The sequence below is a fragment of the Manis pentadactyla genome, chromosome 6, assembly GCF_030020395.1.
Source record: "Manis pentadactyla isolate mManPen7 chromosome 6, mManPen7.hap1, whole genome shotgun sequence".
Taxonomy (NCBI): Eukaryota; Metazoa; Chordata; class Mammalia; order Pholidota; family Manidae; genus Manis; species Manis pentadactyla.
Genome location: NC_080024.1, coordinates 12,877,604 through 12,904,368, shown reverse-complemented (window position 1 = coordinate 12,904,368; position 26,765 = coordinate 12,877,604). Strand labels below are relative to the sequence as shown.

The 26,765-nt window shown below is 37.0% G+C and overlaps 1 protein-coding gene across 4 annotated transcripts in view; it reads right to left on the bottom strand.

The window, feature by feature from the left end:
* The window catches only part of CUL3 (cullin 3), a 106,536-nt gene that overhangs the window by 58,943 nt on the left and 20,828 nt on the right, over nt 1–26,765 (bottom strand). For 2 of the 4 annotated variants that reach the window (XM_036913750.2, XM_036913740.2), the window contains one exon: nt 5,705–5,902. The exons of 1 other annotated variant lie outside the window; for it this stretch is intronic. In XM_036913750.2, the coding sequence (XP_036769645.1) occupies nt 5,705–5,902 (198 nt within the window). Of the gene's footprint in view, nt 1–5,704; nt 5,903–14,139; nt 14,254–26,765 lie in introns of those variants that run through there. One more of the 4 variants, XM_036913729.2, reaches the window with a different exon arrangement.

Here is a 26,765-nt window from a genome sequence, read left to right as displayed (position 1 = left end):
TCATATTGTCCCTTTCTTCCCCACTACCAACTCTTAACTCCCCATTCACAACAGGCTTCCCTTCCCCCCACCCCCAATTTCTCTTGTCCAGGGACTGACAAAGAATACTCTATTGTCTTTTTAAAATAAAGCTGTACTGGAAAACTGCCATTCCCCTCCACTACCTTGTGGTCTTGTTGCTGTTCTACAGCACAGGAGAGTTCAGTTGCTATGACAGAGAATCGCTCAGAAAGCTGGAAATACCATCTGGTCTTTTACAGGAAAAAAATGTCCTATTAGCCTTTCTCTTTGCCTGAATGCTCTTCAACCCACTTTTCTCATGAGCACCTTCTCATGCTTCAAGTCCCTGTTTAAACATCACCACTTCCTGAAAAAGCCCTTTCTTGTCTATGCAGCTATCATTTTTATCACTATATCCTGTTTTCTTCATTATATTTTATAACTGAACGTTTACGGGTTTAACTGTTCCATAAGAACAGAGAACAGGAACATTCGATTTACCAATGTATTTCTTACACCTAATCATATTCTGACAAGTAATAAATACCTTTGAATGTTGAATTAATTCTGTGTATGAGGCTTTTTAAAATACTTTTGAGGCTTTGACAAATAATCTTAAAATTGAAAAGTACCAGAGATTTTTACCCCCAGGATAACCATGCTTTTAAAATTTGTTTTATTTAGAAAAATGTTAAAGAAAAAAACAATAATCCTTGTGAATTCTCAAATGTTTTCATATATACTAAAATAAGATTTTTCTTATGGTGAGGCACAAAGGCCACATCACACCCAAAATGTTGCTTTGTCGTCTTCACAGATTTACTGAATTCCTATCTAAAGGAGGAAGAATACACTACCAAGTAAAAGAAATAGCATTTAGCTCTTCTATGCCTGCTTCATCTTGAAATTGATTTCCACAGCCAATAATCAGTTACTTTCATCTCAAATAAGCACTCTCCATTTTCTCTCTGGTAGCCTGTACTACTCCACCCTACCAAAATGTTCCTATTTACGCTATTCTCATCTTGAAACCAGGGAACTAATGAGCTATAATAAACTAGCCTTGATTCCATGTAAAAATTTTATTTTCTTTGACTTCTTCAATGTGAAAAGATAGGTCCTGGCTGTCTGTGCCGTACCACTAAAAGGTTCATTCACTTCAGTAGGAAATAACTTTGCTTTCAAAAATACATACATTGTTAGGTAGTTCAGCTAACTGCTAAAAGCACAGTGAACATAAATGTGATGAACAGACGAGGAAGTACGCTTTCAGAGTCACAAAAAGGAATATATGCTTTAAGACTGAAGATAGTTATTTACTTTGATAGCACAGAATCCTAAGCCATTCTCTTCCTTTCCAGTCAGAAGGTATAATGGAGTGACAAGCAACATCAATTTCCATGCAAACTACACTTCTGCATATTTTATCAGAACTTCTTCTTAAGTCCCATTTGGTAAAACAAACCAAATCTTCCTATATATCGGGGAACAAACATGTTGGGCTACTGTACGATGGCCCTGCCTGTCAGTAAACTTCTTTGGGTGCTGTCCCCTTTATATAGTTGTGCTGTATCTGTACAGTTACTAAAAGTGTTTCATAAAATAAGAGTATAAGAGAAATAAGATAAATGGAAAACATGAAAATGAAAGCACAGATACTAGCAGAGCTTCAAAAACTTAATTTAATTGACTCAATCATTTGATATGTTGATATTGGTATATTTCTTAGATTTAACTAGTTTAAGCTGGTCAAAAGTAAGAAAGAAAAAAGAAATCAACATTTTCAGATGCTAGCATTAATACCTGTAGAAGAGAAATAAAATTAAGAATTCAGCATATATATGTTTAATTTCTTTAGCATAATTAACCTGAATACATGTTCTCTGGAGTAATGACAGTTAACCTTAGATATGAGACCACTTTAAGCAACCCACAAAATATGCTGAAACTCTTAACAGTTACCACAGAGTTATTATCCACATGACTTCAATTTCTACCTAACCACGTTTCAGACTCCAAAATTCAGTCCCTTAAACACTGGCTTCACACTCTGCCCTTCCCTCCTCTCCTTACTCTTTCAACGAGGCAATTCTCAACCACAGCACATAACTACAGATGATTTTTCTGCATCTGTGCCCAACCTAGCACTGCCTCGAAATAATTTTTAAAAAAGGAAGGAAAGACAAAGCACACATTCAGGCCAACTCTTATGAAGCTATCTTTTCTCCTCACACTTCTCAGTATATTCTTCACAAGGGCTACTCCAAATCTCTTCATCTGATTTTCAGAAGATGCATGGATTAATGATTAGATTCATAACAGTTTTAGGACTAAAGAATCTCAGGAGATACTACTGCTAATTCCTTCATTTTAATTACAAATAAGTTAAGACCTAGAATGTAAAGGACTATAGCTTTACAAACACTGAGCCAATTAACTTGAAGTCCTCATGCACCCACAATTTCAGCATATTTAGTGCATCCTGATCCATCCACTCACTATGCCTCAGGAGATCTAGAGAGAAGTCAAGGATTCAGCTTGAAGCCACACAGCCTGAACACTGTTCCAGGTAGGCCACTTACTAGCTATATGCATCTGGACAAATCAGTTTTCTGTGCCTCAGTTGCTTCACTTGTAAAAAAGATGATAATAGTAGCACCTGGCTCACTGGGTTGTGACCATTAAAATATAAGGAAACACATGTAAAAGGACCAGTCCCAAACCCAACAAAAAACAAGATGGAATCAAAGTTACTTATGATCATTATTATCATTCCCTATAGCACCTCTGGTAAATAACACAACTCTCTTCTAACCTTTACTTCTCTACTGTTCTCAATTCCACACTCTCTTCATATCCAAGAATTTCTAACTGTAGCCCAGCTTTAAGCAAAACTCTTCCGTTCTACTTCTGTTCTTTCTTTTAGGGGCCAACCTTCTTAAATTAGTCTTTTTCATTTCTCACACCTATTTACCATAGTCTGTTTCTGAAGATTCATCCCCTGGCTCTGGGATTGTTATTCTCTGAAACTCCAACATTTACTCTTAAATATATGCTACCAAATGCAAAACCTTAATGTCCAGTTTTGAGTTCCTGCCCTAGCTCTAAACCTGTATTACGGCCAAACATATGACATTTCTACTTAAGCAACTTATTATGATCTCACACTCAATTTTCCTCAATAACAGATTTCTAAGGTACCTTCCAAGGTACTTGCAAAAATTTCAAATATAATCTAGAACAAAATGTCATCTCCTCCACCCATTCCAAATCAATTTTCCATTATTAACTCCACACTGACATCATGTGCCTCCTGATGTGATGCACTGAGGACACAACATCACTTATGTATTATTCCTGCCAAAAATGCATAACCTGAAACTAGATATTTTTTAGTCCTAAAACTGTTATGAATCTAACCTCCACCATAATTCTCCCACTAACCAAACTTTATCTAGTCTTACATCAGAATTTCTAACATCATCCATTCATTTCTAGCCTATTACTTTATTCAGATTCTTCTAGGTCTTCTCCTGTTTCTACCAAACATCTTCCCAATTCTACATTTACATTACTCTCATCTTAATATTAAAATACTGTTATATTGTAATCCATAAAAACCTCCAATAAACCTTCACTATAAAGTCCAAATTCCTTAGCTTAGAGTTCAAGTTTTTCTCCAGTCCATTCCCCGACCAACTTCACAACATGACCTACAAACCTCATAAATTACATACCTCAGTCAAACTCTACTTAGACCACCTAAGTGTACCATTTATTTCTATATAATCATGTGACATCTAACACCCTGAAATGCCTTCCACGTTGTTCACTTATATCCCAAATCTTTCACAGCTCAGTTCAATTTGATTTTTTCTCAAGAAATCTTACAGCCTATGGTAATTCTCTTCCTCATTTGAATTCCTAAATAATTTATTGCCTATATTACTCATTTGCCATTTAATTATGTAATGCTCACACTGGTATCTCAATGTGTGTTACCATCTCTCACATCAGAGCAAAAACAAACCTAGACAGGGGAAGTACTTTATCTCTTTGTATCCACTGTATTTTCCTAGGAAGTTGTGCAGAGTAGGCACTTAATAAAATACTGCTAACGGCATGAAGAATACTATCACCTTCCTTCATGAGATATTAGTTACACCTGCTCATGTAATCCCACTTAAGAGAAAGGAATGACAGAAGAAATAGCAGAAATAGAAAAGTGACCATTTTGTAACCACCATAACAATAATGATTCATGCAAGAATCATCAATGGATGCTAAAACCATCACATGAAGTTTCTTGGGGAACAGGATATGTACACAGTCTCAAAATATATCTGAACAAATTACTTATGAATTACAAAGGGAAAAAAGGTACCTTCACAGTGGAGAAATCTGGCGGACACCAAGTGATCAAAGTTAACATCACCAATAATGGGATAAACTGACATCATGTGCCTCCTGATGTGATGCACTGAGGACACAACATCACTTATGTATTATTCCTGCCAAAAATGCATAACCTGAAACTAGTCATGAGGAAACAATCAGACAAACCAAAAACTGAGGGACAAACTACAAAACAACTGACCTATACTCTTCAAAAATGTCAGTGTGTTGAAAGACAAAGAAAGGCTGAGGAATTGAGTGTGTGATCCTGGATTGGATCCTGGATCAGAAAATAAACTGCAGTAAAGGACATCACTGCTACACCGGACAGCTAATGAATCTCAATGTGGACTGTATTAGATAACAGTATTATTAATGTTAAACTGCCTTATTTTGAACATTGTTCTTTGGTTAAGAGAACTTCCTTGTTCTTAGAAATATTCCAAAGTATTTGAGTGTGAATGAATCTAAAACTTATTCTCTAATCATTCAGCAATAACAGTAATAACAAATACCAATAGAAAGATTGGCAAACATGTGGGAAAACGTTAACTGGCGAATATACAATATGAGACTATTGTACTATTGATGAAACTTTTCCATTTTTTTCAAACTAAGATTTTAGAAAACCAATACTCTACTACCACAAAGTAACTGAGAAGTTTTTATCTGTGGTATTTTACATTTTATCTTACAATCTGAAAGCAAGACATGTTTGTCTTGCTTTATAAAAGCAAGTTCGTTCTATAAAAACAGTTTGTTGTAAAAAAAACAAATAAATCTTTTTGGAACCAAAGAACCATTTTATAATATTAACAGCCCAACACTAATTTATCTTTAAATAAATATATTCAGATTTATTGTAGTTAAAACTCAGCTAAAATGAACACAGTCAATTTCAATTGGTGAAAAGTCAGACAATATCTTTTAAACAATGTAGTTTTATTATTTTCAAATACACAGAGAAAGTAGAGAACGCTAAAATGGGCTGATTAAGATTTTTAAGGGAAAAGACAAGGATCCGTAATTAACATGGATCAAGCATTTGTAAATTGCTGAAAGTTTGCTTTCCTATTTATGATTATGTTTATCATAGATCACAAACTTCATCTTCCCTCAATTATCAAAAATCCTGATTCAGCTGATTAAAAGTTCTGAGTGAGGTTTTATAATAGAGCCATTAATTGATTATTACTCCTATAGGCTTCCTAGAGCCTTTGAAAGTAATACTTCTCATCAAAATAAAATATAGTATTAAAGGATTTTCTAGATTCAATATAATTAGCAACAGTCCTTTAAAGTTGAATACCTTATTTATGAGATGTTCGGTAACAACTTCTCTTAGTCCAGTGTAGAGCTTTTCTCCATGTTTATGCAAAACCATTGTGTAAGCATTTCTATAGAGCTCCTCAAAACTAAGGCCACTGTTATTCTTACGCTGGATTTCTTGAATTGCATTTTTCAGAAGGTCCCAAATGCTGTTTACATATTTTTCATCCATCGTCATCTGTAATATCCAAGAGAGAGAAAGAGAAAAAAAAGAATACCAATGGTTGAAAATCTTTCTATATTTGTTCATATAGTAAATATGATTATACGGCTATGATTGTAAATCTGCATGATTTATATATAAGGATGTTAACAATCTGTTTTAGCAGAAATAACAGGATACATTTAAAAATAAATGTTAGAGCTGAAAGAAGCAATTTTTTAAAAATCCTTTAAGACTTCACTTCTTTCTTGTGTACATCAGAACCTTCCCCTTTAAATAAAATTATAAACCTTGATGTTAAATACTGCTTCAGTCAAAAGTGTGAGACATCTTTTTCCCTGAATTTGTTTAGCAGAATACAAGCTCAGATAGATACTAAGACAGAAAGGATTACTTCATCAAAGGAATTGGGGACATAAAAATAATTTTCCTCTCCTGAAGATTTACAGATTTCTTTAGTAAATTAAAGACTGGGAAAAGACCTGCAATTAAAAACAAAAGAAACAAAAGCAAAAAAAATCAAACCAGAACAACAAAATACATACATTTTCCTTTTTTAACCCAGCATTCTCTATTTTCCCCTTCTTTCCCTGTTAGATTCCACGGTCAGTCATTTGTAAGGACCTTGTACACACCTATAAATCACATGCCCCTCTCTTCCTCCCTCTGACACAACTGCCATTCTAAATCCCAACTGCCCACCTACTCCTCATATGCACCTATGTAATAGCTGAAAATAAATGAAGAATAATATTTATAATCCATATTTGGTCTTTCTCATGTTAAATTCGTAACCACTATCCGTAAGTGGGCCCTTCATGCAATCTCAATCCTACTTTTCCAGTCCACTGACTCTACACTCCGAGATGATTTTACAACATCTCCTCCATCTTCACTCTAGGATAATGACTTGTTCCAATTCCAGCAAGAATACAGTAATAACCTGACAAGATACTTCACGGACTCCAACCATATCCACTAACCTGACTGTATACCAATATAATCTGGTAGTTCTGTGCCAAATTCTTATCCTCAAATTAGAGCAAAGGGGCCAGAAACATAGGCATCATCTAGGAACTTGTTGGAAAAGCAGAATTTCAGACCTTATCCTCAACCTAAAGAACCATAATCTTCACATTAGCAAGAACCCCAGGACCTCTACAGAATGAAGTTTAACAAGCTTTAGTTCCATTCCACTCACCTATGCAAGGACCTCCCCTTAGCAATCTCTCTTCCCAGTACCATGAAATTTTTTTTCTCTGCTGGATAATTTCCATCACATTCAAAACCATCAGTTTCCCATCTTAGGGACAAACAAATACAACTCCACACATTTTTCAGCACCACCTAATTTGTTTTTTCCATTTACAACAAAATCAAGGGGTGAGGGAGGAGAGAATTTCCACATTGACTGTCTCCAAGTACCATTTTTCTCATTTTATCTTGAATCCATTCCAATAAGGTTTTCATCTCTACCATTTCACTGACACTACTCTTGATCACCACTGAATTCCAAACTGCTAAAGTTCAAGGTCAAAGTGTTAGTTCTCCTCTTACTTGACCTATATGTTAGTACTGAAAAAGCTGATCATTCGTACTCCTTCAAACAGATTCCTCCTCAATTCCTCAAGCACTACAATCTTTTGTTCTTCGTCCTATTCTACCACCTTCTGTCAGTTTGCTTACTGGTTCTTACTCATCACCAAAGCACAAGCTTCAACCCTAACTAAGGCTCAGGTTCTGAGCCTCTTATCTATCCACACTAAGTTTTTAGGTGAAGTTGCTATTCTCAATGGCTTTATGTTAACCTCAAAATTTTTATAACCTGTTTGGCCCTCTTTTCTTAATACCAGAGTCATATATTCAGCTACCTACTCAATATTTCTACTTGAATGCCTACTAGGTATCTCAAATTTTAAGTCTAAAACAGAAATCTTAACTCTTTCCCCCTAAATAAGCTTCCCCTGAAGTCTTCTCCAACTGAGCAAATGTCTACTTCATCCTTCCAGTTGCTGAGGCCAAAAAGGTTGTAATCCTCTTTACTCCCTCATTTCACCTCTAATCGAGCAGGAAATTCTGTTGTCTCTATTTTTAAAATGTACCCAGAATCTGACTCCTTCTCACTATTCCACTACTACTAGCTTAGTCCATCTCTCAGGTTATTTCAGTAGCCTCTGAACCAGTCTGTTTCTGCTCTTGGCGCACTATCAAAGAGAACCAGAGTGACCCTCTGAAAGCATAAACCAAATCATGTCATAATATTGCTCGCAACCCTCATGACTTTTCACTTCTGTTAGAGAGTTAAGTCAAAGGCCTTGTCCTTCCTATCAAGACTTATTCAATCTGATACTCTGACTTCATCTAATCTTTCGCATTGCTCACTCTGCTCCAGCCACACGGGCCTTCTTGCTGTTCCTTGGAATATGTCTAAACAAGTTCGCTTCAAGGCGTTTGCATGTGCTACTCTGTCTGGAACGTTCTTTATCCATATATCTGAAGGGCTCATTCACTTATCAACCTCAAAACTGCTTCTACTGTCACCTTAAATTGAAGCTTTAACTGTCCACTCTATTTAAAATAGCAACCTCCTCCAAGTACCACCACCAAATCCCAACCCCACATTCCTTATTTTTTTTCCTTGACCTCCCTCCTCCCTGCCAAATGTCAGCTCCATTAAGGCAAGGATTTTAAATGCTCAATCCCTCAGCTACAAAAATAATACCTGGAATATAACAGGCATTTACACTTGTTGACTTAATAATTATTTCTAAGGAGGTCTTTTTATGTCATACAAAACCTACCAGTTTTGCATTCACAACCTGGGAAACATTGCAACAATTACCCATGTGCTTCACACATACTTCTGACCTGAACAGGACAGAAATAACTGAGCTAGTAGAATCCTCTCCAAAAAGGATAGGAAAAAAACCTTTTGGAGGTGATGGGTATGTTTATTGCATAGATTTTGGTGAAGTTTCACAGGTGAATACTTAGCTCCAAATTCTTCATGTTGCATACATTAAATATGTACAGCTTTTTGTGTATCAGTTATACCCCAATAAAGTGGTTTAAAAAAAATTATCTGCAAGTCATGTCTAATGAGTATGAATGTGAAAGAGGAAGGTGTAAATAGGCAGAATAGTTCTTTTAGTCACTCTAGCAATAAAATACCAGCTTAACTCTCAATTAAGAGGATTCTTAAGCAGATGACTCAAACTGAGTCTTCTAATACTTATCTTTTCTGGAGAGCTTAAAAGTAAATTCTTTAACAGAACTTCTTGCCTGTTACTCAATCCCAGGTCTAACAGAGACTTTTCTGAAGTGGCTTTAAGAGAATTTACCCTTACATCTAAACTACTTTTATCAGATATCCTGATACATATGATGCCAACCATATGAAATGTAAATAATATGCGGCTACTTATAACTCTTTACAAAAGAGACAAGCCCACATGATGATGGCCTCAAACAGTCCATGTGTGTGCAATGTGGTTTTAATTTGCTGACAGCATATGCAGAGGGTATAAAAAAGCAGACTAGGACACCATCCCTTGATGTTAAGTAACAACATATAAAGCAGAATATTTAGAAAGACGTCAAAGAAAGAGCAACATTAACGTGGACTATAAACTCCAGAGATAACTAACCTGCTAATATGGTAAAGTAGTATCACAATGTTAGTGTGATTATCTTGGTAAACAGTATGGTGTATCAGCAGAGAACATGGGTTTTGCTGTCTGACAGGCCTGGATTTGTGTCATGGCTTTGCTCAACTCACAAGTCATGTGACCTTGGGCCTATTATTCCCGACTAAGCCTTTAATTTCCTCACCTGTAAAGTGGATTTAATACTGTCATGAAGATTAAATGAAAAAGTCAGTAGAATTCAGCCTGGCCCTGTGCACAGTACAATCCCTCACATGTTGACTTAAAAGTGTTCAATGATAGAATCTTAAACTCTCATCTGTGGGCATCAAATGTCAGAAAGAAATAGAGCTTTTCAAGTTTAGCAACTAAACAGATACACACCAAAACCAAAGTACCTTAAAAATATAATTATACTAAATGCAAGTCAGTATAATATAGCCTTCTGTCAGAAACAGTATTCCCCTACTCATGCCTCCTATTCTTCCAATGCTTAAGTCATTTTAACCCCCAATGCTCTCTCCTTGGCTCTTTTTACCCTACACTGGGTCCCTATGCATTTTCATTCATTATCATGGTTACTACAACTACTACCCACACATCTAGGGTTCTAAAACTTACAAAACTCTGGACTGGCAAAAGCCTTCTAAAACTGTACATAAAATTTTGCAAATACAATGTGTGTGCATGTCTTTTCTGGATGCTGGGTCCCTAGCTCTTATCAGATTTCCCAAGAGGTTTGGCCCACTTCTCAAAGAAGATAATTACTGGCTTATATTGTTAACTGCTCCCAAATCTTTATTGCCAGCCTAGCTGTTCCCTCAAAGTCTAAAACTACTGCCTTCAACTACCTACTAGAAACCTCCAACCAAATGCTCCAGACAGAGATCAAACTTATCATGTACAAAATCCCTGGTAAATTCACACTCTAAACTCCCCACATCTGCCTAGATTCTCCAGTTCAGCAGTAGCAACACAAACCACCTAGTTATACAAGCTACAAGCATAAACCTTAACTTTTCTTCTTCTCTCATTCCTTTCTCATCCAATCAAGTGCTAACACCAGAGCCAAACTATTTCCCAAATACGCTCACAGTCTTTCACCCTGAATACTATTATCCTAAAATTTTACTCTAGATCACTACAACAGGGTTCCAACTATCATGATCTCTAGTAATCTCTTGGATCTATCTTCCTCAAAATCACCATTAAAATAAACATGAGCATCACACCCCTGTTCAAAACTCAGCTCTCAGTAATGACAGAGATGGGGGGTACACTTTAAACGGGAACGTAACACCCTTCAAGATCTAGTCTATGCCTATTTCTCTAACTTCATCTTTAACTCACTACTATTATCTTACACTTATTCCCTAACAACATTAAACCAATGGTAATTCCTGTCCACTGTCACACCTCCCTCCCATGTTTTCTTTATGTCCCCCTCTTCTGCCTTTTCTTTATCTGATTCTTCCCATATCCTCTGAACACAGCTCAGGTGTCATATTCTCCAGGAATTCTTCCCTGGCCTCCTCAAGCAAAGCTAAGTACTCCTAAGCTCTCTCATAATACTCAAATTGCATCTCTCACTACACTCCCACATACTGCTTCATGATTACCTACTTGTGCATCTTTTCTTTCACTAGACTATTATAAAATAGCTAAGGGATTATGCCTTTTTCTTCAATGACACTTAGAAGACCATAAACAAATGTCTGGTGAGTATTGTTTTACCTGTAACACCAATGCAATTTTGAAAACATAAACATATGAATTACTAAGCAGGTGATATGGAAAAATATTTTAATGTGCTTATCTACAGCAATTAATGTAATTTTAACATAAATGTCTTTTTCAAATAGAAATAAAGTACAATAATGTGCATGCAAGGCCCTCAAATTTCATGAGTACAGCTGACCCTTGAACAACATGAGTTTGAACTGCAAAGGTCCTATCTGCAGGTTGTTTTCAATAAATACATTAGAAAAAATTTTTGAGATTTGTGGCAATTTGAAAAAAACATTTTCTCTTCTCTAGTATATCTTATTGTGAGAATGCAGCATATAATACATATGACATACCAAAGATGTGTTAACTGACTTTATTTTATCAGTAAGGTTTGTGGTCAACAACAAGCTATTTTAGAAGTTAAGTTTTAGGGGGAGGGAGTCAAGAGTTATTTGGATTTTTGAATGTGCAAGGATTTATTTGGCTCTTCAACCCCAACATTGTTGAAGGGTCAACTGCAGTATTGTCAGACTTTTCCATTCACCTAACTAAATGCCTCAGAAGGCTGCTCAATCATTAATTTTCTTCATAAGTGTTAGTTAGTAGAAAAACAGTGGCTGGAAAGGCCCTCCGGGAAAAAATCCATAAGCTGTGATCTTTCCCTAAATCAAACAAGTCTGAAAAATATGTGCCAAAGGAAATGGCTTCAAGTACAGATACCTACATATACATGCTTTGGTGTTGGCCATCAAATGAATGTGTCAACAACAGTGGCAAAATAATTATGTTACTGATGAACTCTAATTTCTCACCCATTCTTGAATAAGAACCCATTAACTGCCAAAGTGAGTTAAAAGGACTAAGGTAAACTCTAATTTCATCAATATGTTACACCATAAAAACACCAGTCTAACACTATGTCCACTTTTAAAAACAGTCTTTTAAAGTAATATTCCAAATTATTCAAGCAGGATTTTAATCCAATTGATGAAACTGATTTACTTAGGCTGCAATAACTGCAAATACACTCAGGAAGGGATCTGGTAACAATGCTTCAATTCAGCACAACAATAAAATTATAAAATGCACACCTACTTACACACACATTTAATGTTTGCTAATTATTAAGTATATATAGTACCCTTCCCCAAGAAGCTCAAGTTACAAACTATCAGCAAGCACGGTAAATTCATTTAGCAAGAGAAGAAACAAAAGCTCTATCTTAAAGGAACAATATAAGTATTCTTAAATGCTTATGGTTTAGTGAGACTGTAAACCAAATCACTTTAAAAAGTAATCACTTTCCTCATATCTCCCCAAACTGGGATTACAATTCCCAGTAAGTATCAATAAAAAAATGGCTAAAGGTCTTTATTTTCTTTAACATCTCTCTGGTTTTTCATCATTACTTCAAATGATAAAAAAAATATAATCTTCAAAATCCCTGAATTTGAAAGGATGTCAGTCTGTTATATACTTACACATCTTGAAGGTTCGGTAATAATTAAGAGTTGGAGAGAACTACAGCATGAGCCAATTAAAACTAAAATGAAGGCCACTGTCTCCTTCACATCCACTACATACAAAGGACAAGAAATCTTCAGTTCCCTGTGAATAATTTTTTACAAGAAATTTAGAACAGGGTGGGTGGGAGAAAAGGGTGAGAATTTGAAATTCCAGGCAATTCAGAATGACACAGCTCGAAAAAATAAACAATGAAAAATGCTTGATGTTAATTTTAAGCTTCAGCCTCAAAAAAAAAGGTGCTTTGGTACAAGTATCTGAGGAATGACAGTATTCTTCTCAGACATAACTAAGCCATAAATTATGCAAGGAAGCCCCCTCCCAGATTATAAGCACTCCAGAGTAATATAAAGTCTCTCTTCCTTTACTGTATTACATCCTTTATAACACATGGCACACTGCCCAGAAGGCACTCAAAAAATGTAATTTCAATGCAGTCCATGTACAGTTAATAATGAATCTTATTTGATGACCAATAACTATGAAATGATCTATGACATCTACAACAATCCCATTCATTCACCAGTTAATCTTTAAGTGATCTGAACCATCAAAAATATAGTCAAAGATTCAAGCTTTGAGGAAAACAACCCAGTGAGACACACTCAGACTTTGAACAAGTTATTTAACTTTCCAAACTTCACTTTCCTTATCTGCTAGTGGCAGAAGAAATGGAAACCGATTGTGTATTGTGTGGCAATTAATAAAGTCTGTGAGAGCACCTGGTACACAGCACTTGCTCAATAGATGTGTTTCTTTCTTTATTACACAGAAGAGCTTTCTTTATTATACAGCCTTACTTAATGGCTTAAACGTGAATGGAAAGCTAAGGCCACTGACAGTTTGGGCAACTGGTTTCTGAGGTAACTGGTTACAGAGGCTATCAAATGGGAGTGAACTGTGCTGCCAAAAGTAGTAACTGATGTTAAGGAAGGACAGAAAAAGGTATCAATTAGAAATGCATGGTAGCCTAGGACAATTCTGTGAAGCCACAAACTAAGTCTGATATACATTCAACTGGCCTCTAATAACATTAAATTTTAGAATAGTAACATTTATAATGAGAAGACTAAATCATCACTAGAAGGTTATATTATAATCTGCATTTCAGTCTTCAGCATGAGTACGCTATTTGAAAATCAGTCTGAAAACTTTGAAACATTTTTTTCAAACACAGGTGAATCCTCCAGGTTACCTTATTAAAGTCCACTTAAGTCACAAGTAATGTAAGAGTACTAATAACAATATTTCAACTATGTCTCTCTGACTTATTTTTGCATATATGAAAAAATATATGTGTAACATTTCATAGTCTGACGATGACCAGAAGTAAGGTGCAATCAGGGCCACTCTCACTGAGGCGAGAGGTGTGCTGCTGTCCCACGGGTGCGGTTTGCTGGTAAACAGAAGACTGTCCCTGGCTACCTGAAGTATGTTATCCAGAGAATACCACATCCATCCTGACTAGACATCTTCAAACATCATCATTACAGACCCTCCCTATTAAGAAAATTAGTCATTACATCTATAAGATCATCACTTTAAAAATAATAAAAATATTTGCTGTATTCCCCAATATACTATTAAATCCCAAACACTACTACTAAAGAGTCATGTGTATAAAACTAACTTAAATGTTCATCTGGGAAATAGAATAGAAAAGCAGGAATCAGATATTTTAGATGGAATTTCAAGTAGTAATAGTAGTACTATTACAGAGAGAAAATACTTTAATTGCATGCAATTATTTAATTGTAATCAAGTGACAACACTTTCTTCTCTTTAGCTTAAGTCACTAAGGTTTGTTTTTTTTTAATGGAGTACGCCCAGTTTTTCCACAAGTCTGATCAAGTATAAAAGCTCTATAAACTGTAAGACAGTAACAAATTAGTTTACATGAGAATCAACTATACAATCCAAAGGAAGAGGAACAAAAAGGGAAATGATAAACTGTCTTAGCTTTGTCTTTCAATGAATCTAACTATATATAACCAAATGCATATTACAGCAAAACGCCTATCACATAAAATTACAGGCAAACCTTCTGCTTTATTGCATTTCACAGATCGTGTATTTTTTACAATTGAAGGTTTATGGCAACCCTGCACTAATCAAATCTACCAGCACATTTTTACCACAGCATGTGCTCATTTTGTGTCTGTGTCACCTTTTGGTAATTCTCATAATATTTCAAACACTTTCATTACTGTTATAGTCATCTATGATTAGTGGTATTTTTTTTTATGTTACTTTGTAATTGTTTCAGGGCATCATGAATCATGACCACATAAGATGTCGGATTTAATCCATAAATGTGTGTATTCTAACCACTCCAACCAGCCATTCCCCCATGTCTGTCTGTCTCTCTCTCCACCTCTCCTTGTGACTCCCTATTCCTTGAGACAACAATATCAAAATTATATCTATTAATAACCCACAATGGCCTCTAAGTGTTCAAGTGAAAGGAAGAGCAGCGTGTCTCTCACTGGAACTGACTAAGCTTAGTCTGAGGAAGACATGTCAAAAGCCAAGAGAGGCTGAAAGCAAGGCCTCTTGTGCCAATTAACCAAGTTGTGAGCACAAAGGAAAAATTCTTGAAAGAAATTAAAAGTGCTGCTCCACTGAACACATGAACAATAAGAAAACAAAACTACATTATTACTAATACAGAGAAGATCAAACCAACCACACCATTCCCTTAAGCCAAAAGCCTAATCCAGAGCAATGCCTTAACTCCAATTCTATAAAGGATGAGATAGGTGAGCAAGATGCAGAAGAAAAGCTGGAAGATAGCAGAGGTTGGTTCATGACGTTTAAGGAAGGAGGCCATCTCCATAACATCAAAGTGTAAGGTGAAGCATCAAATGCTGATGTAAAAACTATAGCAGGTTACCCAGAATATCCAGTGAAGTTAATAACTGCAACACATTTTCAGTGCAGAGGGAACAGTCTTCTATCGGAAGAAAATGTCATCTAGGATTTTCATAGCTAGAGAGAAGTCAACGCCCAACTTCAAAGCTTTAAAGGACAGACTGATTCTCTTGTTAGAGTCTAAGGCAACTGGTAACTTTAAGATGAAGCCAATGCTCATTTGCCATTCCAAAAATCCTAGGGACCTGAAGATTATGCTAAATCAACTCTGCCTGTGCTCTATAAATGGAACAAAATCTGATGACAGCACATTTGTTTACAACATGGTTCACTGAATATTTCAAGCCCATTATGAGACCTACTGCTCAGAGAAGAGATTACTTTCAAAATACTACTCTCCGTTGACAATGTACCTGGTCATCCAAGAGCTCTGCTGGAGGCATTCTAAGGTAAGAGATTAATGCTGATTTCATGCCTGCTGACACAACATCCATTCTGCAGCCCATGGATCAAGGAGTAATTTAGACTTTCAAGTCCAATTATTTAAGAAACATATCTCACAAGGCTACTGCTGCCATAATTCTGATTCCTCTGCTAGATCTGGACAAAGTAAACGGAAACCTTCCAGAAAGGATTCACTATTCCAGATGCCATTAACATTTGTGATTCAGGGAAGAGGTCAAAATATTGACAAGTACAGGAGTTTGGAAGTTACCTAGACATCACAGATGACTTTAAGGAGTCCAAGACTTCTGTGGAGGAACTAAATACAGATGTGGTGGAGATAGCAAAGACAACTAGATGTAGAAGTGGAGACTGAAGACATGACTGAACTGCTCCATCTCATGATAAGTCTTGAACAGATGGGAGATGCTTCTTATGTATGACCAAAGACAGTAGTTTCTAGAGATGGCATCTACTGCTGGTGAAGATGCTATGAAGGGTGTTGAAATTAAACCAAAAGATTTAAATTATATAAGCTTCAGTCAATAAAAGCAGCATTTGAGAGGACTGGCCAATTTTGAAAGAAGTTCTACTGTGGGCAAAAATGGTATTAAACAGCATCACTTGCTACAGAGAGACTGCGAGAGGAAAAGTCAACCAATATGGCAAACTTCATTTTCTTATTTTAAGAAATTGCCACAGCCACCCCAACCATCAGCAACCATACCCTGGTTCAGGACAGCAACCATCAACATCGAGACAAGACCCTCCATCTCCAAAAAGATTACATTCACTCTAAGGTAAAATTATGGTCAGCATTTTTTTACAGTATTTTTAAATTAAGGTGTGTACATCACTTCTTTAGACATAATAATATTCACACTGAAAAACTAGGTATAGTATAAATGTAACTTTATTATATTCACTGGGAAACCAAAAAATTCATTTGACTTTCTTGTGATATTTGCTTTATTGAGGTGGTCTGGGACCAAACTAGCAGCATTTCCAAGTCTGCAATATGCCTGTATTATAAAATTTGATATCAAATCTATTCTAAATTTCTGTAAAACTACCAATTCACATAAAAGTATGCAATAACAGTTAACTTTCCCACTGCTTCATATTAGGAATTAGCCATCATCAATGAAATATACCATCCCTATTTTAAGGAAAATTCTAAGGCTGAAAAGACTGGTGACTTATGCAAAGTCACACAAAATATTTCAGGCCACAGGAGAACACACCACTGCTCCGTTCCTGGCCTTATCCTGTCTTTACTCAAATTTTTGGAGTTGGACTAGGCCTAAGATAACCCCAACTTAAAATCTCTTCAATTCGCAAGTGAGGAAACTACAGCTCAGTTGCTTACCCAAGATCACACAGCTAGTTAAAGCAACTGAGTGTCCTAAGTTAAGTGTCCTTTGATGAGATCAATGTCACCTCAGATCACCTGGATGTTCAATATTAAGAAATCATTTCATAATTGAATAAGGTGATGTTAACACTGAATTATTATAGGTAGATGCTTAATTCACCTTAGTTTAGAGAAAAGACCTTTTAATCAGAAACCAGACTTCTAAGTCATGGTTCTTCCATAAATTCAAGTCATGAGACTATCCCTTGGCTAAATCACCCCTCTCTTGCTGTCAGTTTCCTCATCTATTAAATAAGATCAAAACAGATTATTTCTAAAGTGCCCTTTAGCTTTTAAAAACAAAAAATATAAATACAAACAGCAGCAAATGCTACTTTTCATTTGGCTAATGATAGTGTTCACAAAAGAACATACTTCTTTCATGTCTCATTTGCATAAACCCTAAGAAAAAGTAATTATTTTAAAGTATCTGATCTTTGTTTCAAAATTCATTTTACTGTTTAACCTACTCCTTAGCATATTCTCACAGACAAAAAAAATTAAAGATTGTATTAAAGTATTTAAACATGTTAACTTCAAGGAATGACTTCTAAGCATATATTTAACAAGATAAATTTCTATTAACTGAAAAAGTCATAAAATGTGTGCTATCAGTCTTATAATTTGTTAACTCATAAATATGTCAACTAATGTCTTTCTTATAAGATTTTGACTGCTTTATTCAAGTCAATACACACTGATTTTTCTTTAAAAACATATATATATATATATATATATACATTCAATTTTTATTGAACATATACTTAAATTGTCCCAAGTTATTATAACTTTTATTATCTTATGAGAGGTATATTTGCCTTGAATTTAGTGACATTTAAAGTTTGTAAAAGCTCCTTCAAAGGCCAGGAAACTAATTTTGAATTATTTAATGAAATGCATAGTGCAATGTATAAAGCTTCAGGGCCCCTGGGTTCTGCCCCTGGCTGATAATTTAAATAACAACCTTAGGATTCGTTTTCCAATATATTCTTATTAAGAACGTAAGTATTGCAGAATCTAGTAAATTCTTAACAGAATACAATTAGGCAGTGTGGTATAATAAAAAGAACATCAATGTCTTAGTTAAAACACACCTGGGATCTGAATCTCAGCTCTGCCCTTTCCTAGATGAAAATGTAATAGTATACATATCTTGAGGTCTTTGTGAATGCAGAGAGATCTAACAACATCTAAAGACTGTTGTTAAGGGCATGAGATAATTTTAGCTCAAAGTAACTAAAATAGAGCCTAACACAAAGCAGATATTCAACAAGTTGTAATTACTAATCTGAAAAGCAACTTTCTGTACTATTAATAAATTGGACAAAGGAAAAATAATTTTTCACGATTAATTTCAAGAGGACAGGACAAATAGAAGAGGCTAAATTTGATCGATTAAGAGCAACTTTTGGTAAGCATGACTTTCAATCAGTGAACGCATACCTCTTAGCAATGATGGCTTGCATTCACAGAAAAGTATCTCTTAAGGAATCTTTTATTTTCTTAAAGTAGGTAGAAATTCCCCTTTGAAGTCTTTATTCATTTGCTTTGCAGTAACCTTTTTCATTTAAAGAGCAAATTTGGGTCCATTCCTTTCTCAATTATTGCAAGTAGTAAATGAAGGGAACTCAGAAAGTTTTAGTTAATAACATTTTCAACTTAAAACTGACTTAAAAAAAAAGAAATGCTTTCTAGTATCAAAAGCTCTGGATTAGGAGTTAAGGCAACTACAGAATCAATTCTCAATTTCCTATTATTTGTATCAATTTGGGCAAGAAGGATTCTCCTCAATTATAAAAAGGCTGGATTAATGACTAGTGATTGTAAAGCAATAATTAATAGAACTTTTTTTACATAAAATCATTTATACATATTAACTGCTCTAAATGACCACAGAGGGAGATCTTTAAAGATACCTACTCCACTCCTAGGCCTCCTGAGTCCTGGAGAGTCTCTGAGAGTTGGAAAATAACTGTCCTAAATAAAACATATTACTTTTTAGTTCAAAACTCTAACTTTATGACTAGAAAATTATTTTTCAGTGATGTCACTTTATTAGAAAGCACTTTCTCACATTAAAAAAAATCCTCACAATTAATCTGTGAGAAAGATGCTACAGTTCCCATCTTAAAGGTGAGAAAACAAATGAAAGAGTCTATTAAATCATTCATTCAGCATTGTTGGGATACTATTTGGGCTGCACTGGCACAGATCACTACAAAGAGACTTGATGCCTCCTCTAAAGAAAAGTCATGTTTTAATAAAGGAGAGACAGACCATTCTTTGATGATCTGGGGTTATGAAGGGAGATAGCATGGTAATCACTTATGACAGGGAAGACAGGAAAAGGAACATCTATCTCCCTTCCGAGACTTGAGGGGAGGAGTTGAGAATGAACAAAAATACAGGTTGAAGAGTATAACTGAAAGGGAAGAAAGCTGAAGGAACTGATACAAGATAACATAGTTTTTCAGTGAAGAAGCAGTTAGGTTTCTTGAAGAAAGAGAGATAAGAGAATGCTCAACACTGAGCTTAAGGACAGTGATTAAAGTGTGGAAAAGCTCATGCAGGAAAGGGGAGCAGGAGCCTACCAGGCACACAAAAACCTGCCCGGAGGCACTGAGAGTCCAGCTGTGTTAGAGACGACTCTCCTGCAATTTTCTCTTGCAACTTTTAGGCACAACAGCCTAAGAAACATGTGCAGTGAAGACAGAAGGGTGGAATGTTCCAAAATACTTTTTTGCTGATATTTTTGGCCTTGCTCTGAAGAAGTTTAATAGGAAAGAAGGGGCAACTAGCAACAGGCACCATGGCTTGGGAGAATGAAAGGGATCTTCTTTAGATCCAAAGAGCATATTAACGTGAGAAGGAAACAATCAATAAGAGATTTTTTTGTTGAGGGAAAACAAGAGTACCTACCTCATAAGGTGGTAGGTGAAGAGCACTGTGAAACAGAAGAAACCAAGTCTGAGCATCTGTTTACCAAGTGCCTGACCCCTGGTAGGAATATACAATAAATGCATTTTAAATTGAATAAATGAATGACTATAGCCACAGACATTAGGAAAACTGAAGATATGAACTAGTGAGAATGTCTGTGAAGAAGGTATGAAATTCTTCAGTAACTCAAAGAGCATGTGCACGAAGGTAGGAGATTATATGATCATAGGGGACAAGCAAAAGAATATTTTACAAAGGCCCAAAACAAAGAAGAGGATGATGGATGTGGCAATAAACTGTATGTGGGTCCAATGATTCAAGTATTATAAGAAAAGAGTATTAAAGATGGCGTAGTGAGAGGAGAGACACAGGCTTCCTCCTAAAACTGTATGCAATTAGAAAACATAGTTGGTGCAACTAATCCTGAGAGAGCAACAGGAAAGTGGATGGTGCCAAACTGCATACAGCTGGAGAAAGGAACAGACCTCACGGAACAGGGTAACGTACCAAAGCTGTGGCCTGGCAGGACCCGAGCCCTTCCCCCACCCCAGTTCACCAACGGGAGGAAGAGAAATGGAGCAGGGAGGGAGTGGAAGGCCTGGGACTGCTGAATACCTAGCTCCGGAGATGTACTCTGGGAGCACAAACCTACATTTCATGGTGCTTTCATGATACTCGTGTGATTACAGGGTTGGAAAGCTAATACAGGCAGAAATCCTGGAGAGACTGAGATTCTAGCCACTTGTGGAAAGCAGGGATCCATAGCCAGCTGCTCATGGACAAAAGCTTATACCTGTGTGCTTGCCCCACTGGTTCAGGCAGTGGAGACAGGCATAGCAGCCGGGAAGCAGGAAACAGCTCTTCCCTCCCCCCAGGCACCAATACCGCACCCCTGTGACCTCCAACATTGCTTCAGGGGCTGAGCAGCTCCAGAATAGAGCTTCTGGACACTAGAGGGCGCCATATACAAATACAAAATTCCAAAGGAACCTGGTGACTCTTCCTGAAAGGGAGTTCAAAATAAAAATCATCAACATGCCAATGGAGGTAAGGAAAGATATCCAAGAACTCAGGAATGAATTCGGGTCAGAGATCCAATCATTGAAGAGCACAATTGAGGGTATTAAAAGCAGGTTGGAGGGGAGCCAAGATGGCGGCATGAGTAGAGCAGTGGAAATCTCCTCCCAAAACCACATATATTTTTGAAAATACAACAAATACAACTCTTCCTAAAGAAGAGAACAGAAGACACAGGAGAACAGCCAGACTACAACCACACCTGTGAGAACCCAGCGCCTCACGAAGAGGGTAAGATATAAGCCGCGGCCCGGAGGGACCCGAGCACCTCTCACCCCAGCTCCCCGGCAGGAGGAGAGGAGTTGGAGCTGGGAGGGAGAGGGAGCCCAGGACTGCTAAACACCCAGCCCTAGCCATCCACACCGGAGCGCAGACACAGTGCATGGGGTGCTGGAAACTAGGGAAACAGGACACTAATACCTGTGAGCAGGTCCCTGCAGCCGGCGCCCTGGGGACAAAGAAAAGTGAGTGCTTTTTGAAAGTCTTAAATGGACACGGACCCCACAGCTGGACAGAAGTGTCCCAGGACACTTAGACCAGCAGCTGAGAATCCCAGGGAACTCTGGGCACCCTAACCCCCTGGACAGCAGGGCAGCTCAGAGGCCCCTCACAGAGACAAACAGCCTCCTGGCCGTTTCCCCTCCGACGCGGCTCAGCCATACCAGAGCAGCTGCCCAAGGCAGGCCATGCCCACGGCAACCACGGAGCTAAACTCCATAGCGGCCTAGCAAGAATCAGAAGCCCCATCTGCGTGCAGCTGCCCAGCACAAGCCGCTAAAGGTCACTGTTCTCCCAGGAGAGGAAGGCCACAAACCAACAAGAAGGGAAGTTCTCCCAGCCATCACTTGCGCTAGCTCCGCAAACTATCTCTATCGCCATGAAAAGGCAAATGAATTTGATACAGACCAAAATTATAACCCCTGAGGAGACAGACCTAACCAGCCTCCCTGAAGAAGAATTCAAAATAAAAATCATAAACATGCTGACAGAGCTGCAGAGAAATATACAAGAGCTAAGGGATGAGGTCCAGAGGGAGATTACAGAAGTGAAACAATCTCTGGAAGAGATTTATAAGAAGAATGCATAAGATGCAAGAGGCCATTGATGGAATAAAAACCAGAGAACAGGAAGGCACAGAAGCTGACACAGCGAGAGATAAAAGGATCTCCAGGAATGAAACAATATTAAGAGAACTGTGTGCCCAATCCAAAAGGAACAATATCCGCATTATAGGGGTAGCAGAAGAAGAAGAGAGAGAAAAAGGGATAGAAAGTGTCTTGAATAATTGCTGAGAACTTCCCCAAACTGGGGGAGGAAATAGTGCTCAGACTATGGAAGCACACAGAAATCCCAACAGAAGGGACCCAAAGAGGACAACACCAAGACACATAATAATTAAAATGGCAAAGATCAAGGACAAGGACAGAGTATTAAAGACAGCCAGACAGAGAAAAAAAGATCACCTACAAAGGAAAACCCATCAGGCTATCATCAGACTTCTCAACAGAAACCTTACAGGCCAGAAGAGAATGGCATGATATATTTAATACAATGAAACAGAAGGGCCTTGAACCAAGGATACTGCATCCAGCACGATCATCATTTAACTATGAAGGAAGGATTAAACAATCCCCACACAAGCAAAAGTTGAGGGTATTTGCCTCCCACAAACCACCTCTACAGCGTATTTTAGAGGGACTGCTCTAGATGGGAGCACTCCTAGAAAGAGCACAGAACAAAACACCAACATATGAAGAATGGAGGAGGAATAAGAAAGAAGGGAGAGAACTAATCATCAGACTGTGTTTATAATAGCTTAATAAGCAAGTTAGGTAATAGACAGTAAGGTAATAAAGAAGCTAACTACGAATCTAAAGCCAGCAATGGCAATAAGTTCATACCTTTCAATAATCACCCTAAATGTAAATGGACTGACTGCACCAATTAAAAGACACAGAGTAACAGAATGGATAAAAAAGCAAGACCCATCTATATGCTGCTTACAAGAGACTCACCTCAAACCCAAAGACATGCACAGATTAAAAGTCAACGGATGGAAAAAGATATTTCAGGCAAAAAACAGAGAGAAAAAAGCAGATGTTGCAGTACTAGTATCAGACAAAATAGACGTCAAAACAAAGAAACTAACAAGAGATAAAGAACGACACTATATAATGATAAAGGGCTTAGTCCAACAAGAGGATATAACCATTATAAACATATATGCACCCAATACAGGAGCACCAACATATGTGAAACAAATACTAACAGAACTAAAGGGGGAAATAGACTGCAATGCATTCATTCTAGGAGACTTCAACACACCACTCACCCCAAAGGATAGATCCACTGGGCAGAAAATAAGTAAGGACACGGAAGCACTGAACAACACAGTAGAGCAGATGGACCTAATAGACATCTACAGAACTCTACATCCAAGAGCAACAGGATACACATTCTTCTCAAGTGCACGTGGAACATTCTCCAGAATAGACCACATACTAGGTCACAAAAAGAGCCTCAGTGAATTCAAAAAGATTGAAATCCTACCAACCAACTTTTCAGACCACAAAGGTATAAAACCAGAAATAAATTGTACAAAGAAAGCAAAAAGGCTCACTAACACATGGAGGCTTAACAACATGCTCCTAAATAATCAATGGATCACGACCAAATTAAAATGGAGATTGAGCAATATATGGAAAAAAATGACAACAGCAACACAAAGCCCCAACTTCTGTGGGACACAGCGAAAGCAGTCTTAAGAGCAAAGTATATAGCAATCAAGGCATATTTAAAGAAGGAAGAACAATCTCGAATAGTATAATGTCACAATTATTGAAATTGGAAAAAGAAGAACAAATGAGGCCTAAGGTCAGCAGAAGGAGGGACATAATAAAGATCAGAGAGGAAATAAATAAAATTGACAAGAAAAAAACAATACAAAAAAATCAATGAAACCAAGAGCTGATTCTTTGAGAAAATAAACAAAATAAATAAGCCTCTACTCAGACTTATTAAGATAAAAAGACAGTCAACACACATCAACAGAATCAGAAACGAGAAAGGAAAAACCACAACAGACAACAGAGAAATACAAAGGATTATTAGAGAATACTATGAAAACCTATATGCTAACAAGCTGGAAAACCTAGGAGAAATGGACTTCTTAGAAAAATACAACCTTTCAAGACTGTACCAGAAAGAAACAGAAAATCTAAAGAGACCAATTATCAGCAACGAAATTGAAGCGGTAATCAAAAAACTACCAAAGAACAAAACCCCCGGGCCAGATGGATTTACCTCGGAATTTTATCAGACATACAGGGAAGACATAATACCCATTCTCCTTAAAGTTTTCCAAAAAATAGAGGAGGAGGGGATACTCCCAAAATCATTCTATGAAGCTAACATCACCCTAATACCAAAACCAGGCAAAGACCCCACCAAAAAAGAAAACTACAGACCAATATCCCTGATGAACGTAGATGCAAAAATACTCAACAAAATATTAGCAAACCGAATTCAAAAATACATCAAAAGGATCATACACCATGACCAAGTGGGATTCATCCCAGGGATGCAAGGATGGTACAACATTCGAAAGTCCATCAACATCACCCACCACATCAACGAAAAGAAAGACAAAAACCACATGATCATCTCCATAGATGCTGAAAAGCATTTGACAAAGTTCAACATCCATTCATGATAAAAACTCTCAGCAAAATGGGTATAGAGGGCAAGTACCTCAACATAATAAAGGCCATCTATGATAAATCCACAGCCAACATTATATTGAACAGCGAGAAGCTGAAAGCATTTCCTCTGAGATCGTGAACTAGACAGCGATGCCACTCTCCCCACTGTTATTTAACATAGTACTGGAGGTCCTAGCCACGGCAATCAGACAAAACAAAGAAATACAAGGAATCCAGATTGGTAAAGAAGAAGTCAAACTGTCACTATTTGCAGATGACATGATACTGTACATAAAAAACCCTAAAGACTCCACCCCAAAACTACTAGAACTGGTATCGGAATACAGCAAAGTTGCAGGATACAAAATCAACACACAGAAATCTGTGGCTTTCCTATAGACTAATAATGAACCAACAGAAAGAGAAATCAGGAAAACAACTCCATTCACAATTGCATCAAAAAAAAATAAAATACCTAGGAATAAACCTAACCAAGGAAGTGAAAGACTTATACTCTGAAAACTACAAGTCACTCTTAAGAGAAATTAAAGGGGACACTAACAGATGGAAACTCATCCCATGCTCATGGCTAGGAAGAATTAATATCGTCAAAATGGCCATCCTGCCCAAAGCAATATACAGATTTGATGCAATCCCTATGAAACTACCAGCAACATTCTTCAATGAACTGGAACAAATAATTCAAAAATTCATATGGAAACACCAAAAACCCCGAATAGCCAAAGCAATCCTGAGAAAGAATAAAGTAGAGGGAATCTCACTCCCCAACTTCAAGCTCTACTATAAAGCCATAGTAATCAAGACAATTTGGTACTGGCACAAGAACAGAGCCACAGACCAATGGAACAGACTAGAGAATCCAGACATTAACCCAGACATATATGGTCAATTAATATTTGATAAAGGAGCCATGGACATACAATGGCGAAATGACAGTCTCTTCAACAGATGGTGCTGGCAAAACTGGACAGCTACATGTAGGAGAACGAAACTGGACCATTGTCTAACCCCATATACAAAAGTAAACTCAAAATGGATCAAAGACCTGAATGTAAGTCATGAAACCATTAAACTCTTGGAAGAAAACATAGGCGAAAACCTCTTAGACATAAACATGAGTGACCTCTTCTTGAACATATCTCCCCGGGCAAGGAAAACAACAGCAAAAATGAACAAGTGGGACTATATTAAGCTGAAAAGCTTCTGTACAGCAAAAGACACCATCAATAGAACAAAAAGGAACCCTACAGTATGGGAGAATATATTTCAAAATGACAGATCCGATAAAGGCTTGACGTCCAGAATATACAAGGAGCTCTCACGCCTCAACAAACAAAAACAAATAACCCAATTAAAAAATGGGCAGAGGAACTGAACAGACAGTTCTCCAAAAAAGAAATACAGATGGCCAACAGACACATGAAAAGATGCTCCACATCGCTAATTATCAGAGAAATGCAAATTAAAACTACAATGAGGTATCACCTCACACCAGTAAGGATGGCTGCCATCCA